Below are 22,612 nucleotides of genomic sequence, written 5' to 3' on the forward strand. Positions count from 1 at the left end.
TGCAGAAATTGATCAAGGGGGGGACAAAAAGGAGTGGCTTCTGCTCCTAAATGGTTTGAGTGCACTAGAAAGGCGGGGTGCGGGTGAGATAGAAACTGTATTTGTTGCTTCAGGCTGGCGCTGGTTCACTGCACAAAGAGCCCCAGTGCTTTGCGCCACCCCCTACTCCCTGGCGGAAGCAGTGATGAGTTATTGATTGCTTGGCAGGGGCTGGACCCTTGTGGGAATTGTTTCCTAAGTCTGGGTCAGGATAAAGTACTCAGGCTGGGGTGAAGAAGGGGAGCAGCCTTGTGTGTTTAAGCTGTATAATTCTGTATTGTACATACATTTTGTACATAAATTTTCTGTACATATTTGATTTTTTTTGTACTTTTTTTTTTTTTTGTATAGCTCCTTTTCAATAAAACTGGATTTCAGAACATTGGGCCTGTCTTTTACTGCTGCTTTTAGAAAGGAACTTGCACTTCTCTGTGCTTAAAACGGGAGCATCACCTGTTTGCCTTGTTAGTTTGGAATTTAAGTAGCCCCTTTCTTTTGCAGGCGAAGGGATGGGCATGATTCCTCCTGCTCCAACTGAAACAGGCTGCTGTCCTGGCCCGAGGAGACTTCAGTCACAACCTGGGGATTCTCCCTCTGTTTTCTGTCCTCTCCCACCTCCTCTAACTAATGGGCCGATACAGTAAAAGTCGCAGGAGAGCGGGCGATTCTGTGTTCAAATTAGGGCCGGCAGCTGTCAGCGGGTTTGACAGCCGACGCTCAATTTTGCCGGCCTCGGTTCTCAAACCCGCTGACAGCCACGGGTTCGGAAACCGGACGCCAGCAAAATTGAGCGTCCGTTTTTCAACCCGCGGGCCGATTTTTCAGAATTTTTTAAAACTTTTTTTTAACTTTCGGGACCTCCAACTTAATATCGCCATGATATTAAGTCGGAGGGTGCACAGAAAAGCAGTAAAAACTGTTTTTCTGTGCACTTTTCCGGTGCCCGGAGAAATTAACGCCAGCCTTTGGGTAGGCGCTAATTTCTGAAAGTAAAATGTGCGGCTTGGCTGCACATTTTGCTTTCTGAATTGCGCAGGAATAACTAATAGGGCCATCAACATGCATTTGCATGTTGCAGGCGCTATTAGGTTCGGGGGAGTTGGAAGTGCATTTTCGACGCGCTATTACCCCTTACTGAATAAGGGGTTAAGCTAGCGCGTCAAACGCATCCAAGCGCGGGTTCCCTGTACGTACCCGGATCAGTCCAGACACCTGGGTTGTGACTCCGCACCAGCAGATGGAGACAGAGCAAAACTACTGTACTGTATCGGCCTGTTAGTCATTACAACAGTCCTCAGCCAGGGCCACACAACATGGTGCCTTCCAGAACTCTACAATCATGAATCCTAAATAGCCAGGGCCTTTAGGCATTGCTGTGGCACAGTGACCGGGGTCACCCTCTTGCTCCAGTCGCTGCCTGTGCCCCAGCCAGCAGGAGGAGCAACAGAATCATAGCCCCTTCAGAACAGGATCCTACCATGCCTTACGGGTTAATACTGCAGAGGCACACAGTCACCTCTGCGGTTGATGACTTTATAATTTGGCAGCAGGAATGCATAAAAACTTCTAGATGTGGAGAAGGCATTCAGTGTCTTAACCCAGTCCGTCTTCTTTCCAAACATCCTTTATGTGGGTTGCTGAGAGAGGCTTGAATCAACTTTTTGATACTAGATAGTGTTGTGCTAGTATGCCTACATGAAAACTGAGAGCAAGAAAATCAGTAAAAGTAGAGCTGATCCTTTTCTAAGGTACAAGTTTATTTGATTTGTATTCTGCTTTTCAGGCACTTCAAAGCAGATTACATTCAGGTACTGTAAGTATTTCCCTATCTACAAAGGGCTTACAATCTTAGGGATGATGCAATAAAGTGTTCACACGGGTTTATGTGCGGACGTGTGTTTTGGACATGCTAGACTAGCACCCGATGAAATGAGATTAGAGCACCCAAAACATGCACCCAAACACTGTGCAGCCGATAGCGCTCATCACATGTAAATTCCATGTAGAATTACATGCAGCCGATAGCGCTCATCACATGTAAATTCCATGTAGAATTACATCCAATGCAGAAAATCACTGGGTGCCCAATGCACACTTTTTAACACTGCAAATTTAACTCCAGCCCTGGAGCTGCTATTAAATCAATCCGCAAGGGCTCGAGAAATTTTAAAAAGTGTCCTGTGTGCTTCCTACCTTTTATTCTTAAACACCTATTGCTTGTACTATTTAAGAATAAAGATATAATGTAACGGCTCAAATGAAGAAAAAAAATTCTGGATGCACAATATACACACACAATAGATGCGCTCCAGGCCGATTTTCCCCCCTTGCTATTGTGCATGTATATTTGGCGACCGGAAATCAACCTGAAGCAGGATGAAACAGATGCTGGTATTTAGCGCCCATTGCAATTGTGGGCCCACAGCCATGTTTCCCGGGTGCCCAATCCATTTGAGCACTAGGGACGTGTAATTCTTCCCTAGCATGGCCTTTTTAAGGCAGCAGCTCATTAAAATATAGGATTGGGGCACCCAGGAGAAGTGGCTGTGTGTGCATTAGGAAAACAGGCACTCAATATGAGTACCTGTTTTAAAGCGCGTCTTATTGCGTAGGCCTGTGCATATGTACCTTAGGCTAGGGAGGATGAACTGATTTGCCCAATGTCACAAGGAGCGTCTGTAGGACTTGAACCCTAAATTCCCTAGTTTCAGCCAACTACTCTTACCATTAGACTACTTCTCCAATCCAGTTTATCAGGCTCCACCCATGTCCTGTTCCTATTGTCTCTAACCTTCCTTTCTTGGTTGTATTTCTCTGTTCATTTGTGTAAAAGCAGCCCTGCTTTTTTTTTTTTTTTTTTCTCTTGGGGGGTGGGTCTCTATTGTCTACTCTTAACCATCTTGCACAATAAAACACAAAAGTGTTTTACTGGGGGAGAGGCAGTGTCCTCAGTAACCCAAGACGCAAAGTTATCTTAGGCCAACAAGCTCCAGACATGCAGTGTCTGGTTTTCAGGCATGGCAGCTTCCTCAGCCAATTGCATGGTGGGACTGGCTGAACAGTCCCTGCTTTTTAAGCTCCTGTGGGCAGGTGCGTCCTGCAATGAGGCAGGTGTACACCTACTGTTATGAGCGAAGCATTGATTGCCCAACGGATCTATCCTTGCAGCTCCTTTCCTTTTCAGTCCTAAAGTGCTGCCAGAAGACCCTCTTCCCTGGGAGCAATGGGCAAAACTCCCCACTTTCTCTCTGATTGCTGATTAAGTTATTCCTTCCATGTCTCTTTCTCTGTTATTGGCATAGGGTGCTCCCTTCCACCTGCAGTGTTATAGGTGGTCTGGGAGCTTATTAGCTGTTGAAAGTTTATCCAAGGGATTTTTTTTTTCTTTTTTTGTAGATTCATTTCCCCTTCTTGAAATTGCAGAAAACATTAAGCATCATGCAAGCAAACTGCATGGTTTTTCTTTTGCACGATCCTCTTTTATCCCAAGTTTTAAAGTAGAATACCACCTCCTCCCCCTCAGTAAACAGCATGAAAAGACCCTGTTGGGAAGGGAATTTTCTGCTCTTACCAAAAAGAAACCAGAAGCCAAAGCACAGGGTCTGAGAAACCCTCTCAACCGAACTGGGAATCCTGTCCAAATGATACTTCTAACACACACTTGTAGGGCTCTGGTTTTAATTAGTGCCATTACTGACAGGCAGCTTTCCTGCTCTAGTTAACCTTAAGGGTTTTTCTCCCCCTTAAAGGCCACTGGATTTGTTGTAATAATTAAAAAAAAAAAAAACCCAAACAAACCCTGCTTCAATTTTCCAAAACAGGCATACCGCTCCCAGCTAGAACCAAATGGGTTTTGTTTTGGGGAGAGATGGTTAAATGTTAGTCCGTGGTGTTTGAAGGCGTGTGCTCAGACCTGAAGCCTCTGGTTGTCCCTGGGTCCACTTAGTACACTCAACCCTAACATACACTGTGAGGCTGATGTAATAAGGGGCACTAAACTCTATTCTCAGTTCAATAAGATTGTTAGCACTCAAAACAAGTAAAAATGTACACTGAGATTAGCACAGCTCTATGCTAATCTTATTTAAATGAAGGGATTAGTTATCCCCATTGCGAGGAGGGGATATTTAAACAAAAAATCACTCCTGCATTAGAGGTGGGGTAAAGTTAACTCAGTTCTGGGGTAGTGTTAGTGTATAAGGTTATGCTAGCATGGTCCACCTTGACTTGGATGTCTTGCAGCTGGGGACCCTGGCTTCAGGTCTCCTGCATCCACTGCACTTAACTTGCTTTGCTGGGGCTGATGTTAACTTTATTCCACCTTTGACCTAGGAGTTAAAGTTCCTAGGCTAATCACTGAGGTACCCAAGTCTAGGACTGCCCCAGAACCAGAGAGGCCCCTATCCCTGACAGGTTACACCCCCCCCCCCAAAATCTTCTATCTTCCAAGGAGGCAGCAGTCTACAGGATAAGGAAGTGTGGGGTGGTTTGAGGACTCTTTGCTCCCATGGCAGACTGTTTCTGCTGATGGAGGCTTGGGCTAGACAAGACAGTCTCCAAGTTTTGAAGTTATAAATGGTAATATAAAGTTGGGGTGCTTTTTACTTTATTACCATTTTTCAGAACTCCTGGCCCATGTCAAAAAGATGCACTAGCAGAGCTTTTTCCTCATTTTTAAAGCACATGTCTTCATGTCCATTTTAAAATGTCCTGATATATTGGCATATAATTTGCTTACTACATCAGGAGTTAACTCAAGGGTTAATGCACGATCCAGCGGCCTCTGTGTGCTTTGAAGTCTGTAATTTATGTAAGGGAGATGCATGGCCATTGGCCACAATATCACTGCAAAACTGAACTGTAATGTAAATTCTGCAATGTGTATAATTAGGGATTCAGGCTGTAGTGTATGTAATTGTTCTTTGAGGGAACCCTTACCTTTAATTCTTTGCTGTTCTAGTTGCAGGGTTGCTGATACAAATTATTCATTCCTATGCAGTTAATGGGGTGGACCCCCCCTCGCCCTATATCTTTTGTGCCACTCCCATAGTCTGCATTGATTCACCCTGAAGCAATGTCTACCCTCAGCTACAACTAGGATCCTTGTAGTTAGTGCAGGGTAATGCCCTTCAAAATAGAGCACTGGACGTAGTAAGTGAATTTACATTTCTTACTGACCCAGAAGGATCACACAGCATTGCCAAATCTTTCTTACATGAGTACTGTACTGTCTTGCATCAGCAGAGCAGCTTGCCATGTTATTTTAAAGTTTAAAAGGGGTTGTGGATGGAGACTAATTACCCCAGGGAACTCGGTTTATTTATAGATTCAAAGTTCTTGAAATTACAACTTTTCTAGCCCAGTCTGCCAAGACCACAAGTGAACTACCTTTTAGTACCACCTACAAGGGAACTGGAGGTTTTCGTGGTGGCTTATGGTCTTTTTAAGCAGTGGTGGAGCCTGGACAGCAGCGCAATGGCTTCCGGATCAAGAGTACAGGCCCGGGTAAGCACAGGCCAAGCCTCACCCAAATCATTGCTGTCCACATTGGTTCAGACTTGGATTAACTGTGGCTCTTGGCAAAGAGACTCATCCCTGCTGTCTCCTCCAGAAACCATGGTGCCAGCAGTAAACCAAATCCTTCTAAGATTAACTCTGAATTTCTATTAAAAAAAATAAATCAACGGCAGCAAGTGAGCCCGCAGCCGTCTCCAGCCTTACAGCTAGAAGTAGTGTGGTCAGAAGACAGCCCTTCTTCAAAGCAGTCACGCTTGGGAATGTGACTGGGGCCCTTTCTGGCTTCTGCTGCAGGGCTCTGGGCAAGTACATTTGCCAAGAAAAAAATAATAAAGTCACTGGCGCAACATCCCTTGCTAAGCACCTGTCACTTGAGCTGAATACCCAGCAATACCAACAGCATTAACTGTTGGCAATTACTGTTACCTAGCAGTAACTTTTAGGGCCTCTCAATATTTCCTGAATCAGCATGCTAAAAAAAGATATCATCATACTTACCACATACCCCAAAGAAATTTCAAATTCCACCAGACAGGCTCCTAGCAAGTAAAAGATCCCATGGCCATTAGGATAGGAGGTCCTGAGTGGTTGGTGCCTGTCCCTATTTCTCAAGCTAAGATTGCTAGGCAGCTCCAGGTCAGAGTGAGCCAGGCCTGTATTTTTAACTTTTTGTCTTGAATCCTCTGCATAAAAACAGGATTATAATTAGAGGGTATAGGGAGAGCAGCAACTGTGTAGTTCCATATCCAAGAGGGCAAACTGAATTAGTCCTAAGTTTATCCCATTGTAGGCTTGGCAATGTAAGTTTGATTTCCCTTTAAAAAAAAAAAACAACCCCCCCCCCCCCCCCCAAAAAAAAAACAGGACTACATCTCCATGCATGCAAGAGGGCGAGAGAATCAGGAAATGAAACTATATTGTTACCTTATGTATAGTGCAAAAAGAGATCCTTTTTTTTTTTTTTTTAAGCTGGATTGCTGGGACTCCTTGGAATAATAAAATATTTTTTTATTAGTGTCAACTAATTCACAACTTCTAGTAGTTACCATTCAAGTCGAGATTGTTTGCTCTCCTGCTGCTGCATTCTACCCAAAATCAATCCCTCACTTTATGGCAGAAAGGGCTGCAGAGTCTCACCTTAAACCCCAAAATGAAAAAAACAAACCAATCCAAAAATACCCAGCACCCTGTGCACTGTAGGAAAACACTCAAGCAAGGGCTTCTGCAACTGTCAATCATACATCCTGCAACAAAGAGGATTCCACAATCGAGAATTTATCAGAAACATATTTAAGCTGAGGGACAGACTACCACTGGTGGGTGGGGTGCTGGTGGAAGGGACAGACTGCCACAGGGAGGGGAGCCCAGGAGCCGGCTCATTGCAAATTATTCAGGTCAGTCCCAGATCAGGCAAAGCAGGCCCAAGACTTGTTCATTTGCTACTCTGTCACTCACTGAAGTAGCATGGCTCCTGCCACTAGGATTAAGGAAATGTATAAACAGTCATGCCTGCCTGGAATATGTGCACTTTTAAATAAGAGAAGGAAAGAAGAGAGCAGAAAGGCAAGGCTTGCCGACTGGGCACTCCATTAAAGGAAGCATGACACTGTTTGATCTTGAATAAACCATGGTGTACTGAGGAAAGTTATTTACCAAGTCAGACAAAGCCTTCCCAAGCGGCTATACAAAGACAATGGTAGAAGTCCTAATGGAAACCGTAGGCAATCCTACAGTTAGATCGGTCTGGCAGGCTGCAAGGGCAGTAAGAATTGGAAGTTCTAATATACATGCTCATGCAGTCAGCTATGCACGCCTTGGGTCTACAAGGTCAGTGCAGTTGGTTGATGGTAGCATAGTAACATCGGGAGAGGGCACAGAATCCAAGAAGACCAGATGTTCAGGCAACAGCCATGCTCGTAGTGGTGGCTATTTAGATTATTGCAGTTAGACATGGGAGTATGTGATATAGGAAGAGATCATGTATACCCAAAAGGAGGAAGACAAACAGCGTCTTGGAGAAGGTGAAATTATTTTTTACCTGATAATTTCTTTTCCTAGAGTACAGTCAGACCAATTTAGACAAGTGGGTTATGGTCACCTCGCAGTAGCTGTCACTCCAAATATGCATCTGAGCTAATACCAGTCAGCCGGTATTTCTGTAACAAGCTAAGGATAGATAACGTCATTTTCAACCAACTAACCATACAACAGCCAAATATATTTTTTTAAGGACTTCCAGAAGAACCAGGAAGTAGATAAGAAAGAAAGCTTTGTAATATAAAGATAGGGAACCACTCACCTACCACACAGCACAAGAATGCAAGCTCTTTCACCTAACCACTCTCCACATTTTCTTCCTTCAGTATTGGAGAGAATAGAATAAAGTATGGCAGCATCAGGAGGGTCCTGGCCTGGTCTAACTGGATTCAAGGAAAGGAAATCATCATAAGAGAAGTAATTTCACCTTCTTCTTCATCCAGGCAGACAACTTCAGCCAACTGGGATGTACCCACACTATTCCCGAATAGGATGGGACACTGGCCAAGCCGAATACAAAACAGCAAAGTTGAAAGAGGCCTCTTTTCTAACTTTGACAGGTAAGTGGTAAAGCTTCACAAAGATATGTAAAGAAGACAAGGTGCTGCCTTAGAAATCTCTAAAGAAGATATCAGTCTCAGCCTGGCCGAATTAGTAGTCTGAGCTCTCTTGGAATAAGCCCTTAGCTGCTTACGTAAAGGTGTACTGGAATCAACATATAGTGCTATGATCACCTCCTTAATCCAATCTGCCACTGAAGCTCTGATAAAATGGCCACCTTTCTTTGGAACCAGAGCCCTCATTGTGCAGTTCTGGTGGACCTCCTTTCTTAGAATGAAAGGCTTGGTATCTGGAAAGTCCTAGAACTGACTAGAAGAATTCCATTTGTCTCTGAACCTCCTAGAATCCCAACACCTACTGCAGGATGAAAACTTTTGAGACAGAGCCTTAGGATTGTCCTCCGGGAGACTCAGTGCCTTGGAGTTCTCCCAGTCCTTCGTCATCTTCTCCAATTCCTTTAAGGTAGCTTTGTCATGTTAGAGATGGAGTCTGCTGACCCGTTGTGCATCCTGAGAAGCCTTCTAGCAGCTACTATGGACGCTATAATCCTAGCAAAGGAGTGGACCAAATCAGATCAGATGTTTGCTAAATAAACTGCTCCAGGTTTCAACTGTGAGGAATCCTTTACTAATTCCTCCTGAATATTCTGTGCAAACCATAAACCAGCCCTTGCTACAATGCAACAGCATGCCCAGATCTGATGTGCCATGCTAACAGCCTCACAGGACTGCTTAAGTACAGATTCAATTTTCCTGTCCTGAGAATCCTTAAGAGCAGCAGCACCACCCTCAACAGGAACAGTGGTTCTCTTAGTGACTGAGCAGACTAAGGCATCGAATCTGGGAAAGCAAAATCTCTTCTTAACTTGAAGATCCAAATGGTACAGCTTGGCCAAGGAGCAGCCACCTTAAAATTAGCCACAGGAACAATCCACTCCAAATCTTGCACCACCTGATGAAGAGTTAAAAACCTCTAAGATTTCATTATGCTGACCATAATTGCATCTTCCTTGGAAGAGGGGGTTTCTTCCTTCTTCTCTTCCGCAATATATGTAACATACGCAGAGACTGAGAAATCAAAGATGTCAACTCCTCTTTATGAAAGAGGCATGACATGGAAGCACCGTTTCCCCTCTCTGGAGGAACCTCACCTTCTTCCAAATCCTCATCACTATTTCCAAGGCAACCTATAAAGCCTTCAAGGGAGTCCCCTGATGCAGACAAATCCTCCTCCTCCAGCATCCTGTTCTCCCCCTTCCTGGCTCAAAAGCTTTAAGGGCAAAAGGGGAGCAAAGGCCACCCAAGGAGCAGCTCCCTGCCCCATACAAAACACCTGCAAGCCCTTTGCAAACTCCTGGGAAGTAAGAGCCCAGGGGAAAGAGGAAAGTTCCACGGCAGGAGAAGCTGAAGTAGTAACAGCTGTTGCCCTATTTGCACTCACAGCGGGCCGCAATTCACTGCTCCATGGTTGTGACACGGCCACTGGAGCTTCTTGAGAAACCAGGGGTCCTGGGGTAGGATGTTCCTTTACAGCACTGCTAACTCTGGACCCCCTTGCTGGCATAAATTTGTGGCTACAGAACTGCCCTCCCCCCCCCCCCCCCCGGGCTGCATAGCAGTGAAGCACTCCCTGCCTGTGTCTTCCAGAGTACAGGCACCCTCTGTGCGGTGCTCAGCCACCGGCACCATTTTAGTCCTGCACCACGCAGCCCCTGCTGAAACTGATCAATTTCAGGCAACTCACACAATCACAGCCTATCCAGGCTCCTGCAAGCTCATGTCCCCGCCGCTGTTTCTAAAGCAGCATCAGCCAAACATCTTTGTTTTGTTTTTTTTTAAACTTTATTGTTGCTGAGCAACAGCGCTAAAGAGGTAAAAGACAGAGTAACAAATAGCAGAGGACCTAGAAATAAATAGGGATGACAAGGAGAGGAAAAGGGGGAGGCAGGGGAAGGGGAGGGGGGAAGAGAAATCCCCATCAAGGCCCTCCCTGGAAGTCTCCAGGTCCTGAATTGCTCAACAGTGGGAGAGAGCACCAGGCTTTCAACTCAACCCTCAATATATATATATATATATACATATATATATATATATATATATATATATATATATATTTATTATTTTTTTATTTTTTTAATCCTTCAATCTATAGCAAGGACCCTGCTCCACTGCGACAGTAAGGGCTAGTCTTTCACCTCTGGTGCCCCAAGTTCCTTTTCAGCCTACCAGGCTCCAATCCACAACACAGGATGCTTGCCTGCCATTGGCTGGAGTCAGCACGGATGCACAGAAGGAGTGGCATCAGTGAGCCTGTTGATCTTTGTCGTTATTTGATGGTCAGTGACCATGAGCCACTTGTCTGGACTGGTCTGACTGGATGAAGAGGAAGAAGAGAGATATCCTACAAGAGGTGACCCTTTATGGTCAGCCCCTGAGATATATTCTTAGTATTGGAGGATAGGATTGGAGGAGTAGCCTAGTGATTAGAGCAGTGGGTTACAAACCAGGAGACCAGGGTTTGAGTCCTGCTGTCGCTCCTTGTGACCTTGGGCACGTTACTTTACCTTCCATTGCCTCCGGTACAAACTTACAGACAGATACAGCGTGGACGAGCACCCGGGGTAAAAAGAGGGACTAGGGACACCTCTTTTTGGACAGGAGCAGCGGCTGTCAGCAGACGCTCAATTTTGCCGGCATCAGTTCTCAAACCCGCTGACATCCAAGGGTTCGGAAACTGGATGCCAGCAAAATTGAGCATCAGTTTTCAACTCACGAGCCGCAGGCTGATTTAAACTTTTTTTTTAAATTTTTTATTATTTTAAACTTTTGGGACCTCCGACTTAATATTGCCATGATATCAAGTCGGAGGGTGCACAGAAAGAAATTAACGCCAGCCTTTGGGTAGGCGCTAATTTCTGAAAGTAAAATGTGCGGCTTGGCTGCACGTTTTACTTACTGAATTGTGCGGGAATACCTAATAGGGCCATCAACATGCATTTGTATGTTGCGGGAGTTATTAGTTTTGGGGGGGGGGTGTTGGATGCGCATTTTCGACCCCTTACTGAATAAGGGGTAATGCTAGCGCGTCAAAAACGCGTCGTCCAAACGTCGGAGCGCACTGTACTGTATCGGCCTGTTAGATTGTAAGCCCTCTGGGGATAAGGAAATACCTACAGTACCTGAATGTAATCCGCTTTGAAGTGCTGTGAAAAGTGGAATTTAAAATAAATAGTAGTCAGGAAAGAGATAGTAAGGCAATTGGTCATTTTGTGCCAATACTACCTATGTTTTATGCATACATGTACTGAACATGACGACAATCAGCTCTTCCTTCATCTGCTTCAAGCTGCTTCCAAAAATGTTCACTAAATAATACAAGAAAGTCATTTTCCACAGAAGGATTTCCTTCTGATGTGGGGTTAAAGCATCTTGGATGTGATTTTATTGGGAACAAGGTAGAAAGTGCCAGTCTTCCCTTTAGCAGAAAGAAGGAAATTATCCTGTTCTGGTTTTACCTCAATCTATGCATAGGACTTATCGCTCCTACTTTTCTCTGGAAAAGTCAGAACAAAAAGTCCTTGCATGCACAGAGGTAAAATGCAGAATGGGATCGACCAGCCATTTAAATCCCAAAAACTTGCAGATGTGGGGAGTGTAAAATGAACCAGCAACTCGAATCCACAATCAAAGACCTGTCCAAACAGAAGTTCGTAAAATATTTTCACACACATCAGAGCAGTGGGAAAATATAATGTGGAGTTGTATTTCACACAGATTTTACATTAAATGGTTGATCCTCTGAGATGATTAAGAGGGCCAAGCAGGAGAGTTTGGGGAGCTGCTGCCCCAAAGTTAATTGTCACACCTTTATTTTTTATGTATTCATTTTTTGTAATTACAGCAGTCAAACTCTGCTTACTGCTGAAAGATAATAAGGTGTAAGGACCATCCCTTATGCTAAACTGGCTGGTGATAATTCTGCAGTGGTAAGTTATTAACTAGCCACTCCATTAATGCCCCAAAACCAATTTAGAGAGGCCACGGCTGCTTGGCAGACAAAGATCACATATATGACACATACTGCTGTAAAAATTTAATTGGAGCTTGACAACTTTTTAAACAAGATTTTGAAAAATATTAATTTCCAACCAAAAAGAAAGGTGAACCAGGAATAAGAACAGAGGAAAGAAGAGAAATTATGGAACAGGCTCATATTTCAAGGTAAACAAAGAACTGTTGATTTAAGTAACTAATGCCCTGCTTGCAGATAATTAAGTGGCAATCCCAACAGCAGGAGTCAAAAAGACAAAAGACAGGATGAGCCACAGGTCACAAACCTTTTGACACGGAGAGGATGACTACCACTACCTTCTTTTTTTTCTTTTAAGCACATATCAGTGGCAGGAGAGCCAGCAGGCTTCTACAGCTAGAAAATGCCCACGAGATTTTACCCCTGCGGAACTGCCATCTACGAATACTGAATAAACCAAAATCTCATGCTCAAAGAGGAGATTCCTGAGCAGTGCCAGCAGCTGTTCCCACTCAGCTCAGATCGGCTCCGTTCAAAACAGTTCCATTACTCCATCACCAGAACACAGCCCGAGCTTTCCCTTTCTTTGCTACTCTACAGTGATGGTGGGATAAGAAGGCGAAAACATTTTCACTAGCAGCAGTTCTGAAGCGGATGTCAGCCATCGTCCAGCCCACTCCTTTGTGCATGGAGACTTGAACTCCCTCTTCCTATCCCGGCCAGGGCTTGGGAGGGTTGCCCTCTCACTCGGAGCCCAGGCAGTCCACCACCCCGCTCCCTTTAATGCCGTTGAAGAAGAAGAAGTTGTTGTGAGGAGGGTCTCTCTGTGACAAGGCCTGCAAGCAAAAAACGCAAGTGAGACAAAGGAGGGCGAGATGGTGCGTGGGGTGCCGCAGCTGCAGGCTGGCTGTCTGTGCTCACTTTAGGCAGGGGCCCCCAGTCTCCCATGAATCTGTGGCTGGAGGAAGGGCCGCAAAATCCAGAGCTAGGCCAGTTGGTACAGAATTGCTGTGGGAGAAAGGGGGCCGAGCTGGATTGAGCAAAAGAAAGCAGCTGTGATACCATTAACCCCCTCCCCCAGCCAATCTCACACCCCTCTGCCGATCAGGCAGCATCAAGGAAGAGAGCAATGGCAGCACTTTGGCCATGTCTTCTTCCTCTGCCAGCCGGGCCCAGCTGTTGCTTTTAAACATGAGGAAACACAACCTTGCTGTTAAAAGTAGAGGAAGAAGATGCAGGCAAACTGGCACTGGTGCTCTCGTCCTCCATGCGTCCCACTTTGCAGAGGGGTGGGAGGGATCCTCATAGACTTTTTTGCCCACTCCCCTCTCCAATGGGTTAGGTTGACAAGAATCACTGTCTTCCCAGCAGGTGGAGTCCAGCTTCCCTTTACTTTTTAAAATAACTTTTATTGATGATCTGTAGAGAGTTAACTGAAAGCGCAACCTACAGTGAAAAAAATCCCTAGGTGACTTTTTTTTTCTGTTGGGGTGGAAGAGAGAGGGGATAAAGGGAATGAAGGGATCTGAGGGGTGGTGGGGAGATTGTGAGAGGTGCGGGATGAGTGAAAGGATCTGAGGGAGTGTGAGTGAGACATGCAGAGGTGATTGGAGGAAAGGGAGTGCGGGAGAGGATTGGAGGATATACAGCGGGGTTAGGGAGTGAGGAGACTGGAGAACCGTGTTTGAAGAAAGGGTGTGGGGTATGAGTAAGAGAACTGATGGCAGGCAAAATGGTGCAAGTAGATCATTCCTTCTGCTCCTGACCCCACATCCCCTCTCATTCCCTCTCCCTTTTCTCATGCTGGCTCTTTGTCCTCCTCTGTCCCTCATCCCTTTAATGTTCCTGTCTGAGATTCTGTCGTTTGAGATCCCCTCTCTCCCCATTTCCAGATCCCTTCCCCTCCAGCAACTTTTCCTCTAATAAAGAACCTCTTAAATTAACTGGACACAAATGTCAGACAAGGACTTCATTTTTATAAAGTATAATACAAATCGACAGTAATATGCAAATACATTTAAAATTATGCAAATTTGTCACAGATTGCTGCAGAATCTTGAAAAATTTGGCACAGGGAACACTGTCTTTAAGAGTTTTGGTTTAGGCTTTTCTAAAGATGTGGGAGTGGGAGGCAGCATTACAAATGCTGGCTTTCATCAGGGTACTTACAAACCTTCCCTCCCAAAGAGAGTCTGGACACCTAGAAATCATGCCTTTAATACTCACATTTAAGAAAAGCCCCTCTTGTGTCAGATTTTTTTGCAGAATTAAATCAAGATCACTAAAGATTTTCCTTTTTATCCACAAAGATTATAGCGTTTACATTTTCAGAAAGATGCTACTTAGCCACTTCCATCATTTTAAGTAATGTAAGGAAGGTGCTGCACTGATACTCATAAAGCATGAATATAGCACCAACACAGATCTGCAGAGCCCCATGCAAACATCACACTGACAGACAAGTCATGAAAACAGCACAGACCGTAGTAATATGCGGATTAGTCAGTGAACCAGAGAAGGTACAACCTGACACTAAAAGTTAAAGAGAGTTACCGTTTGGGATTCAGGTAGTCACAAAACTGGACCAAACTCGTGATTGCCCCTCACAACTTCCAGTGGACAAATACCATACCAATTTTTAGGCTAATGAATACAGTGGTTGCAGCACTCTAACAAATGGGTGGATGGACAGGCAAGCACTCAACAATAAACATTCTGCACTGACAAACGTCCAGATAGGGGCAAGTGAGACAGTAGACTGCACCTATACGAAGGCTTGTAGCCCCTGGTAAAAATTCAGTCAGGAAAAGGCAGCTGGGTCCATGCCTAATCCAGGAGGCACTGGGGTGGGACCAGTTGAATTTCCCTCTCCCGCGGATGACCCAGTCAAGGGGATATTGAGGTCCAGTGTACTTCCACTTAAGGCAGTGACCAAGCTGTCATCTGAAGGGAAGGAGCCTGGCTTAGCAAAGTCTGAGGAGGCCAATTCTCCTTGAGCTTCCTTACAGTGCCGACATAAATTGGAGTCCAGGTCAGCCTGTGAGGCTCTAATATGGCAAGCATTGCAGAGAGAGCAAGGCCCTTAGGTTTCTTGGCTGGCGGCACCATTGGCAGTGGTAGTTGTATGCTTTTTCTCAGCTCATGCTTAAAAATGGATACGTACAAATTGCGAGTGTCCGGGCGGGGTGCGGTGAGGCACATGCACAGCCCATGTGCACAGCTCTTCCTGTATCATGTGCTTTAAAAGATGTGCACGTAGGGACGTGCCAGATGTTACACGCACTGCATGCACTGACGTCCTATGGAGGGCAATATGACGCACATAATGGCGCCATTGTAGGCTACCATGTGGTGTGCTAATCAAGTCTACAGCAAGGCCTAGCCCACCAGGGGCTGCTCAACCTGCTTGGAAGCCCAATTCCCCTTACCCCTAATGGAAGCAGGAATGATGTCGGTATGGCACACTGAGCTCAGAGACTGAGGGGAATCCTACCGAAGCTCCCTCTAATCGTCTCTGAACCAGAAGGTAAATCTTACTTTTTTTTTTTTTTTTTTAAACTTACCTGGGCTCTGCGCTTACTGGCTGAATACAGAGATGGGCTGCAGCGGAAGAGGGCTTTGGCCATCACCGCCACACTCGGCTTCCTGCATCCTTTGCCTTTCAGCTGCTAAACAGCAAAGTCCATGCTGGGAACTGGCTACCGGACCAAGGCACACCTCTGAGGGATCTCTAAAAATCACCTCAGGAATTCTCAACTGGGGGAGAGACCTTTAGGTATCACCGCAGGAGAGTGGGGCTAAAGTTCCTTCAATTTAGAATGTAGACTTTCTCCTTCCAAAAAGTATAGCAATCTCCATATGGAGAGGTACGTCCACCATCTGCTAGAGACGGAGAATACTGGAGAGGTATATGTTCGGTGATGTCAGCTTTGCAACCTGATTCCATCTCCATGTGCTGGCAGGGGAGCATAACCCATTGGTCCTGAGTTCATCTGGCTACATGCTAGGAAAAATTTAATTTAATTTAAAGAACTTAAAACCTCTAATCTTACCATTTAGTTGTAATTAAAATGATGAATTTTTCTGTGTAGCTAGGTTGTGTACACCCCAATCACTGGACATTAAAGAGAAGACCGGATAATTTCAAGATTCTACCAGAGACTGTATTTGAACAGATGCTTTCAAGATTGAGTGGAAATTTTACAGGGCTATGTTCATATAGTATGTTAAATGCACACACAAAAAGCATTAAATGGTCAGTTAGGCTGCATGACCAGAGCTCCATGGAGTCTAAACCGTCACCAGACTGCCTCTCTCCTGGTAATCCAAGGGGGAGATAAAAAAAAAAAAAAAAAAAAAAAGAAAAACAACACACCACTACCTGTAACTAATTCCAAAAAATTTCCTTCCTGATCCCTAATAAGAAAGTCACCTTAAGACTCCAGATCACCACTTTTCCCCCTTGAATCTAATTCTATCATCTTACTCAGAGCTGTTAATGAGAAAATCGGAGGCAGTGTTAGTGTTGGGCAAGGCGACCTCCTGCTTTCCTCACCAGCACTGGCAAATTTTCCCAATTCTGGCCAAAGGATGAAGTGCAGATGATGTGTTTAGATCATCAGTGCAGTTGAGGTGGTGGGGACAAAAATTCCAAACAAGGCCGTGTCTTTCTTCCCTAAATGGTAGCTTCTGACAGGCGTACATTAAAAATCTGAACACTATTGTAAATTGGTATGGCACTGGGCATGCCGCACATTTCTCAGTTATACCAAACCAGGAATTACTGCCAAAGCAAAGTATAAATCAATCCAACACAGTTTCTTCTGGCTATGCTCGAGGTTTTACTGATTATGGGTTCCAAGGCCTGGGTATTTCCAGAACTATATGAGCCACTCAGAAAAGTACTGAAAAGAAGGACTAGGAGATTTACAGTTTAAGAGCTCTTCTAATCCCAGACCAGAATGGCACGGATTAAGAGGCCAAGAGGCACCACAAAGCTGATTTTTTTTTCTAGTTTCCATCAAGTAGTGGCTTCTAGGATTCATGGGCCAGGATTCAGTGACACTTGGAGGCCCTGTGTGCAAACATTATTTGCTCTGCAACAGGCAAAAGGGAATGCCAAATGCTGCAGTAATTTGGGGGAAAAGTTTCAAAGGAACTTCTGGATGGAAAATGGCGTTTTATGCACAGAAGTGGCCTTTCACAAAACTGAATTCCTGAGGGGGTGGAGTTGGAGGGGGGGGGGTGTTCAGATTTATATGCACATTTTATAAAATTAAAATATCTGCGTTTCCATTTTCTGGGAAATTCTGTGCATCCCAAATAGCATGCACACAAGCCCGCTTTGATAACTGGTATAGCTCATGCATGTATTTGCTGCCTACGTTATGCAGGATATTTGAAAATGACACTCTTCATGGACAGAGGATGTGACGGACAGTAAAGTTCAAGCCGGGTCTGCGCTTTTGTAATGGTGAAATGGGCAAAGACTGGAAGGGCCTGGAGACCTCGCCCTACCATAAACACCTGTGTTTCAAGGAAAGATATGCAAGACCTGGAACATCCCCCCTGCGCCTATCGTAGATGTGCTTCTGATCTAAAACATTGGCTCTGATTTTCTTTGGCAGGAATGCTTTATCATTCAACTGAAAAAACAGGAGGAACCCAGCAGGCCCCGACATCCCTGCCTAGCAGTGCTTAAGACTCAAAGTGAGGATGAAGACTCTGCTCCAGCAATAGTTAAGATGGGCTCAGCTCCACCAATGTTTCTGAGCCACTGAAGTTGCTTCACTGAAGATCCAGAAGGCAGAGTCCTCAATATACCAGCTGAGTCTCTTCCTCCCCCACCACCCCCCTCCATCCCACATTGTAATCCCTGAGTTTTCAGAGCTTGAGCGCCAGCCTATCTACTTAAACAGCTTGGTCCTGCACCGGAGCAGCAAGGCAGGTGGAAGCCTCAGACAGAAAGAGCTAGGGGGGGGGGGGGGGTGTTGTGATAGAAAAGAGCAGACACGAGGCAGAGATAGGAAGAGAGGGGAGGGGAGCAGAGATGCAAGGGGGATAGAAATGCAAGGATGGAAGAAAGAAGAGCAGAGACTCAGGGAGTAATGTAATCGAACCAGGTCCCTGGTCATCATTCGATGGTGATTTCCTACATCGGATGGGATAGCCTGCACAGGTAGCAGCTGAAAAAGCAGCATCGTGGCTGGGAAGCCCGATGAGGGTCAGTGGGGGATCAAGGCCTTGAGAAATAAGAGACGACAGCTGCAGCTCAAGGTTTTATGGGGTGCGGAGGGGGTGAAAGGACGTTCCCCTTATTAAGTGTTTGCTGTTCTCGAACTGGCAGCAACCCTGGAACATCTCTGCTCTGCAGCGATTATGGTGAAGGGCCGAGTGCTCCGTCCTGCGCGCACCTTGTAGACTACAGTGGCTTTTATTTTTATAGAACATTACAGAACAAACGACGCAGGAGGAAAAGGATTTTACCTTCACAATTTCCTGTGCCAGCACACCCCCGACGACTGCACACACTGGAGCCATTTCTGAAAAGCAGAAACTGGAAAAAAAACAACCCACAAACCAAAAACATTTTTAAAGAACAGTAAGAAATGACAGTGTACTATTAAATAAAGAAGGGGGGACTGTGGGTTTGGGATACTTTTTTGGGAGATATTTAGACCTAAATGTCTTTCTCATTCTGAAATCTTCTTTTGTGTTTTTTTTGTTTAGTTTTGTTTTAATTATGGCCAGACCTTAAATTGAAAAACTCTTTCCTTCAGTCCGACTCCTCATATGTCCATGCTGTATTCACATTTTATACAATGCCTACACCATGTTCTGATGATGATCAGCACAGTAGCACACTCAAATCACAATGCCATCTTTCCAAAGCAAAGGTAACTTTCACAAATCCCTCCTGCTCCCTACCCCCCCCCCCCCCAAATATTTCCTGGAGAATGAAATAAAATGCAGGACAAAAAATAAAAGGACTGTAATGACTGTCTGCTTTAACTGGCAACAGACATCAAAATCTGTTTTTCCCCTCTTGGATCTTTAATCCAATTTGCTCAAAGTTGGCCCAAACCCCCCCCCCAAAAAAAGTTAAAAACTTCATATTTGGATTTAAGGAAAGATTCCAGACCAAGCTGCTGAATATGGTTTGGAAAGTCCCAGTTCTGGCCCCAGTGAGAAACCTGCTGACACCTGGGAGCCTTTCATGTCAGCGTGTCACACACCTGCCCACGAGTTACACAACAGTCTGTATGCAGACTGACCTGGGCCTACTGAGGCCTGCCGGTACAGAGCGTGCTCAATGCTTCTGCCTCTCATTAATATCTGGCACCTTGTGCCGAGGGGAGCGAGCCATGTTCCCTGCCCTTTTACCTGACCGACTTGACCTTTCAGGAACCAATTCCATGCCAAGGCCTCCACGCTGGGCACAATCCCTTTGCCAGCTGAGGCCTGTGACCTGATTTATTAGGGAGCACTTAAAACTGGTTTTCAATACCGAGCTCAAATTGCTTTTACCAAATTGGTTTCAGGTGATACAAACAGGGTAGGATCACTTTGAGCTGGTTTAAACTCCAAATTTATCAGTGTCACAATCTGGGAAGCAGGTTTTTTTTTTTAGTGTCAGCAAGTGTCTTATAATTTTTTTAAATTTGTCTGCCTTTCCAATATAAGTTCAAGGCAGGTTAAAATAACCATAAAGATTTATAGTAATAAAGTAAGTACTAATGCAACAATCACACCACAAAAGGTAAACAATAGTGATACATAGAAATAATCAATTCAGAAGCTAAGAATAAAAAAAGGAATGTCAATAAGGAGAAATGTACTCTTACCTGATAATTTCCTTTCCTTGAGTCCAGCCAGACCAGTCCAGACAAATGTATTATGCCCACCAGCCAGCAGATGGAGGCAGAGAGCAACAGATCCCTTATAAGCTCCCATGCCTGCCAAGTATTACCTATAACAAACTAAATTACAAAAATTCTATTCCCCTTCCAGGAAACAAACAGAAAAGATTAAACTATTTACTATCTCAAGAGTACCACTTGCCTTTTTACTGTACTGATCTTAAACCTCTTATATAGCAATTACTGAAATGAAATGCTCAATAGAACAGAGAGGGTTCTGGATTCATCTGGATGGACTCAAGGGAAGGATATTATCAAGTAAGAATAAGTTTCTTCTTCTTCTTCTTTCTCCAGCCAGACCAGTCCAGATAAATGGGATATAGCCAAGCTAACATAGGCGGGATACTGCTAAACCTGCTTGCGAGACTTCCAAGGGAATAGCAGCCTCCTCCCTGGCCTGCAAATCTAATTGATAATGCTTAGAAAAAGAATGTAAAGAGGACCTTGTTGATGTTTTAACAATCTTCTTGAAAAAAATAAGCAAAGTTGTGCCTGCACTGCCACTTGGACTCTTGGGGAATGCACTCTGACCTTTTTAGGTAACATCTTTATCAATGTAGGCCAGGGAAATTACCTCTTTTATCCAACATGCCAAAAAAGCTTTGGTTACTGCCTCTCCCCTTCTTCGAACCACTGAGTAAAACTAAAAGATGATTGGACTTCCTGACGGCATTTGTAATTTTCAGATACCATAATAGAATTCTTCTCACATCCGAACAATGAAATTGATACTACTCCTCTTTAGTGGCAAACATACTACTTAGTTAAGATGAAAGGCCAACACCACTTTTCAAAGAAAGGACAGTACTGTATGAATTTTAACCACATCCTTCAGTAAACATAAAAAATGGGTCCCCTATGAGAGAGCACCTGCGATTCTCCTAGCCAACCAGATACCATCTTTAGTGTTAGAAGTTTCAGGGAAGTCTTTCTGATGGGCTCAAAAGGAGAACCCGCCAAGAAAGACAACACTAAATTCAGATGTCAAGAAAGAATGGGATCTCTCACCAGAAGTCTAATCTGTTTAACTCTTAAGGAAACGAGACACATTCTGATATCTGACCCCCGTAGTAAGCGATAGCTGCCACCTGCACTTTCAGAGAATTCAGAGCTAACCCCCTTAGCCAAACCTTCTTGCGAAAATTCTAGAATGCAGGGAACTGAGGTGCCTCTGGGTACTTTATGTCTATCCATGCATCAAAGATTCACCAAGTCTTCACATATGCCAGAGAAGGAGGGCATTCACCACATCCTAGGAATAGCCCTTTTTTTTTGTCAAATGAGCTTTCTCAAGGGCCAGGCCATAAGACAAAATTGATCTGGATCTTTGTGAAGAAGCAGAGTCCCTGTGTAACATAGTAAATGATAGCACAAAGACCAAAATGGTCCATCTAGTCTGCCAAGTTTTTTTTTGTTTGTTTGTTTTTTTAAGTAATAAATGCCGCTTGGTGCAGGTTACCCCATGCTTTTATCAAGGGCAGTAGTAACTGCCATCCCATACAGGTTACTCTCAATCCTCCTATTAATGGTAGTGATTGCTGCTCTATGCAGGTTACCCCCCAAGCAGAAATGTAAACTTTAGGTGAAACAGAAGTTACCCCATTTCTTCATTTCTGTTCTCTAGCCAGTAGGGGTCCTTTATGTTTGTTCCATGCTCTTTCGAATTTCATTTTCACCACCTCTTCTGGAAGGGCATTCCATGCACCCACCACCCTTTCCGTGAAGAAATATTTCCTGACATTATTCCTGAGTCTTTCCCCTTCGAATTTCATATCGTGACCCCTAGTTTTACAACTTCCTTTCCATCTTTCCGAAGACTATTCCCTTCTCTAAATTCCTTGAATCCAGCCACCACTGCAAACTCATCTTCACCTGTTCTGGAAGATGGAGCCTGACCGAGTAGTCTCGCAATTAAGGATTCCACCCGGTCAACAACTCTTTCTGAAGAGGTCATATGTGCACTCTCACACATGGGACCAGATATAAGAATGCTGCTGCCATGGAACTTGAAAGTTGAAGATAACTGCATACTGGCAGAGTCCTGAATGTCATTAAAGAATGAACCTGCTATTGGAGTTTCTGAATTCTTTCCCATATCAAACGGACATGACCCAACTTTATGTCAATCAGAGCTTCCAGATACTCCAGAATCGGAGAGGGGAGCAAACTGCTGTTGGAGAAGTTCATCACTCAGTCCAATTCCTGCAACATGTTGATCACCTTTGCTCCTGGTTGCCATATAGTCTTCTTGAAATTATCTCACGCTATTCAACAAATCGTTTAGATACAGGCAAACCAAAATTCATTTTCTGCATTGCAGAGAAGGAATACCATTACTTTCGTAAAGGTCCTTGGGCCTTTGGCCAATGCAAAAGGCAGCGCCTGAAACTGAAAATGGCCTCTTAGCATTGCGAAGCAATCTCTGATGATATTCTCTTATTGGAATGTGCAAATATGCCTCCTAAAGATCCAAAGAGGTCAGGAATTCCCCTTATCACAATACCACTATG

At 44.5% G+C, this 22,612-nt stretch overlaps 1 protein-coding gene across 3 annotated transcripts in view; it reads right to left on the reverse strand.

The window, feature by feature from the left end:
- Positions 1 to 22,612, reverse strand: part of SAE1 (SUMO1 activating enzyme subunit 1) — a 179,364-nt gene that overhangs the window by 1,770 nt on the left and 154,982 nt on the right. For 2 of the 3 annotated variants that reach the window (XM_029619943.1, XM_029619941.1), the window contains exons 8-9: positions 18,670 to 18,739; positions 12,232 to 13,019 (exon numbers count right to left, since the gene is read on the reverse strand). In XM_029619943.1, coding sequence (XP_029475803.1) covers positions 12,927 to 13,019; positions 18,670 to 18,739 — 163 coding nt within the window. In that variant the 3' untranslated portion in view covers positions 12,232 to 12,926. Of the gene's footprint in view, positions 1 to 12,231; positions 13,020 to 18,669; positions 18,740 to 22,612 lie in introns of those variants that run through there. The other variant, XM_029619942.1, reaches the window with a different exon arrangement.

This window comes from Rhinatrema bivittatum, chromosome 11, assembly GCF_901001135.1.
Source record: "Rhinatrema bivittatum chromosome 11, aRhiBiv1.1, whole genome shotgun sequence".
Taxonomy (NCBI): domain Eukaryota; kingdom Metazoa; phylum Chordata; class Amphibia; order Gymnophiona; family Rhinatrematidae; genus Rhinatrema; species Rhinatrema bivittatum.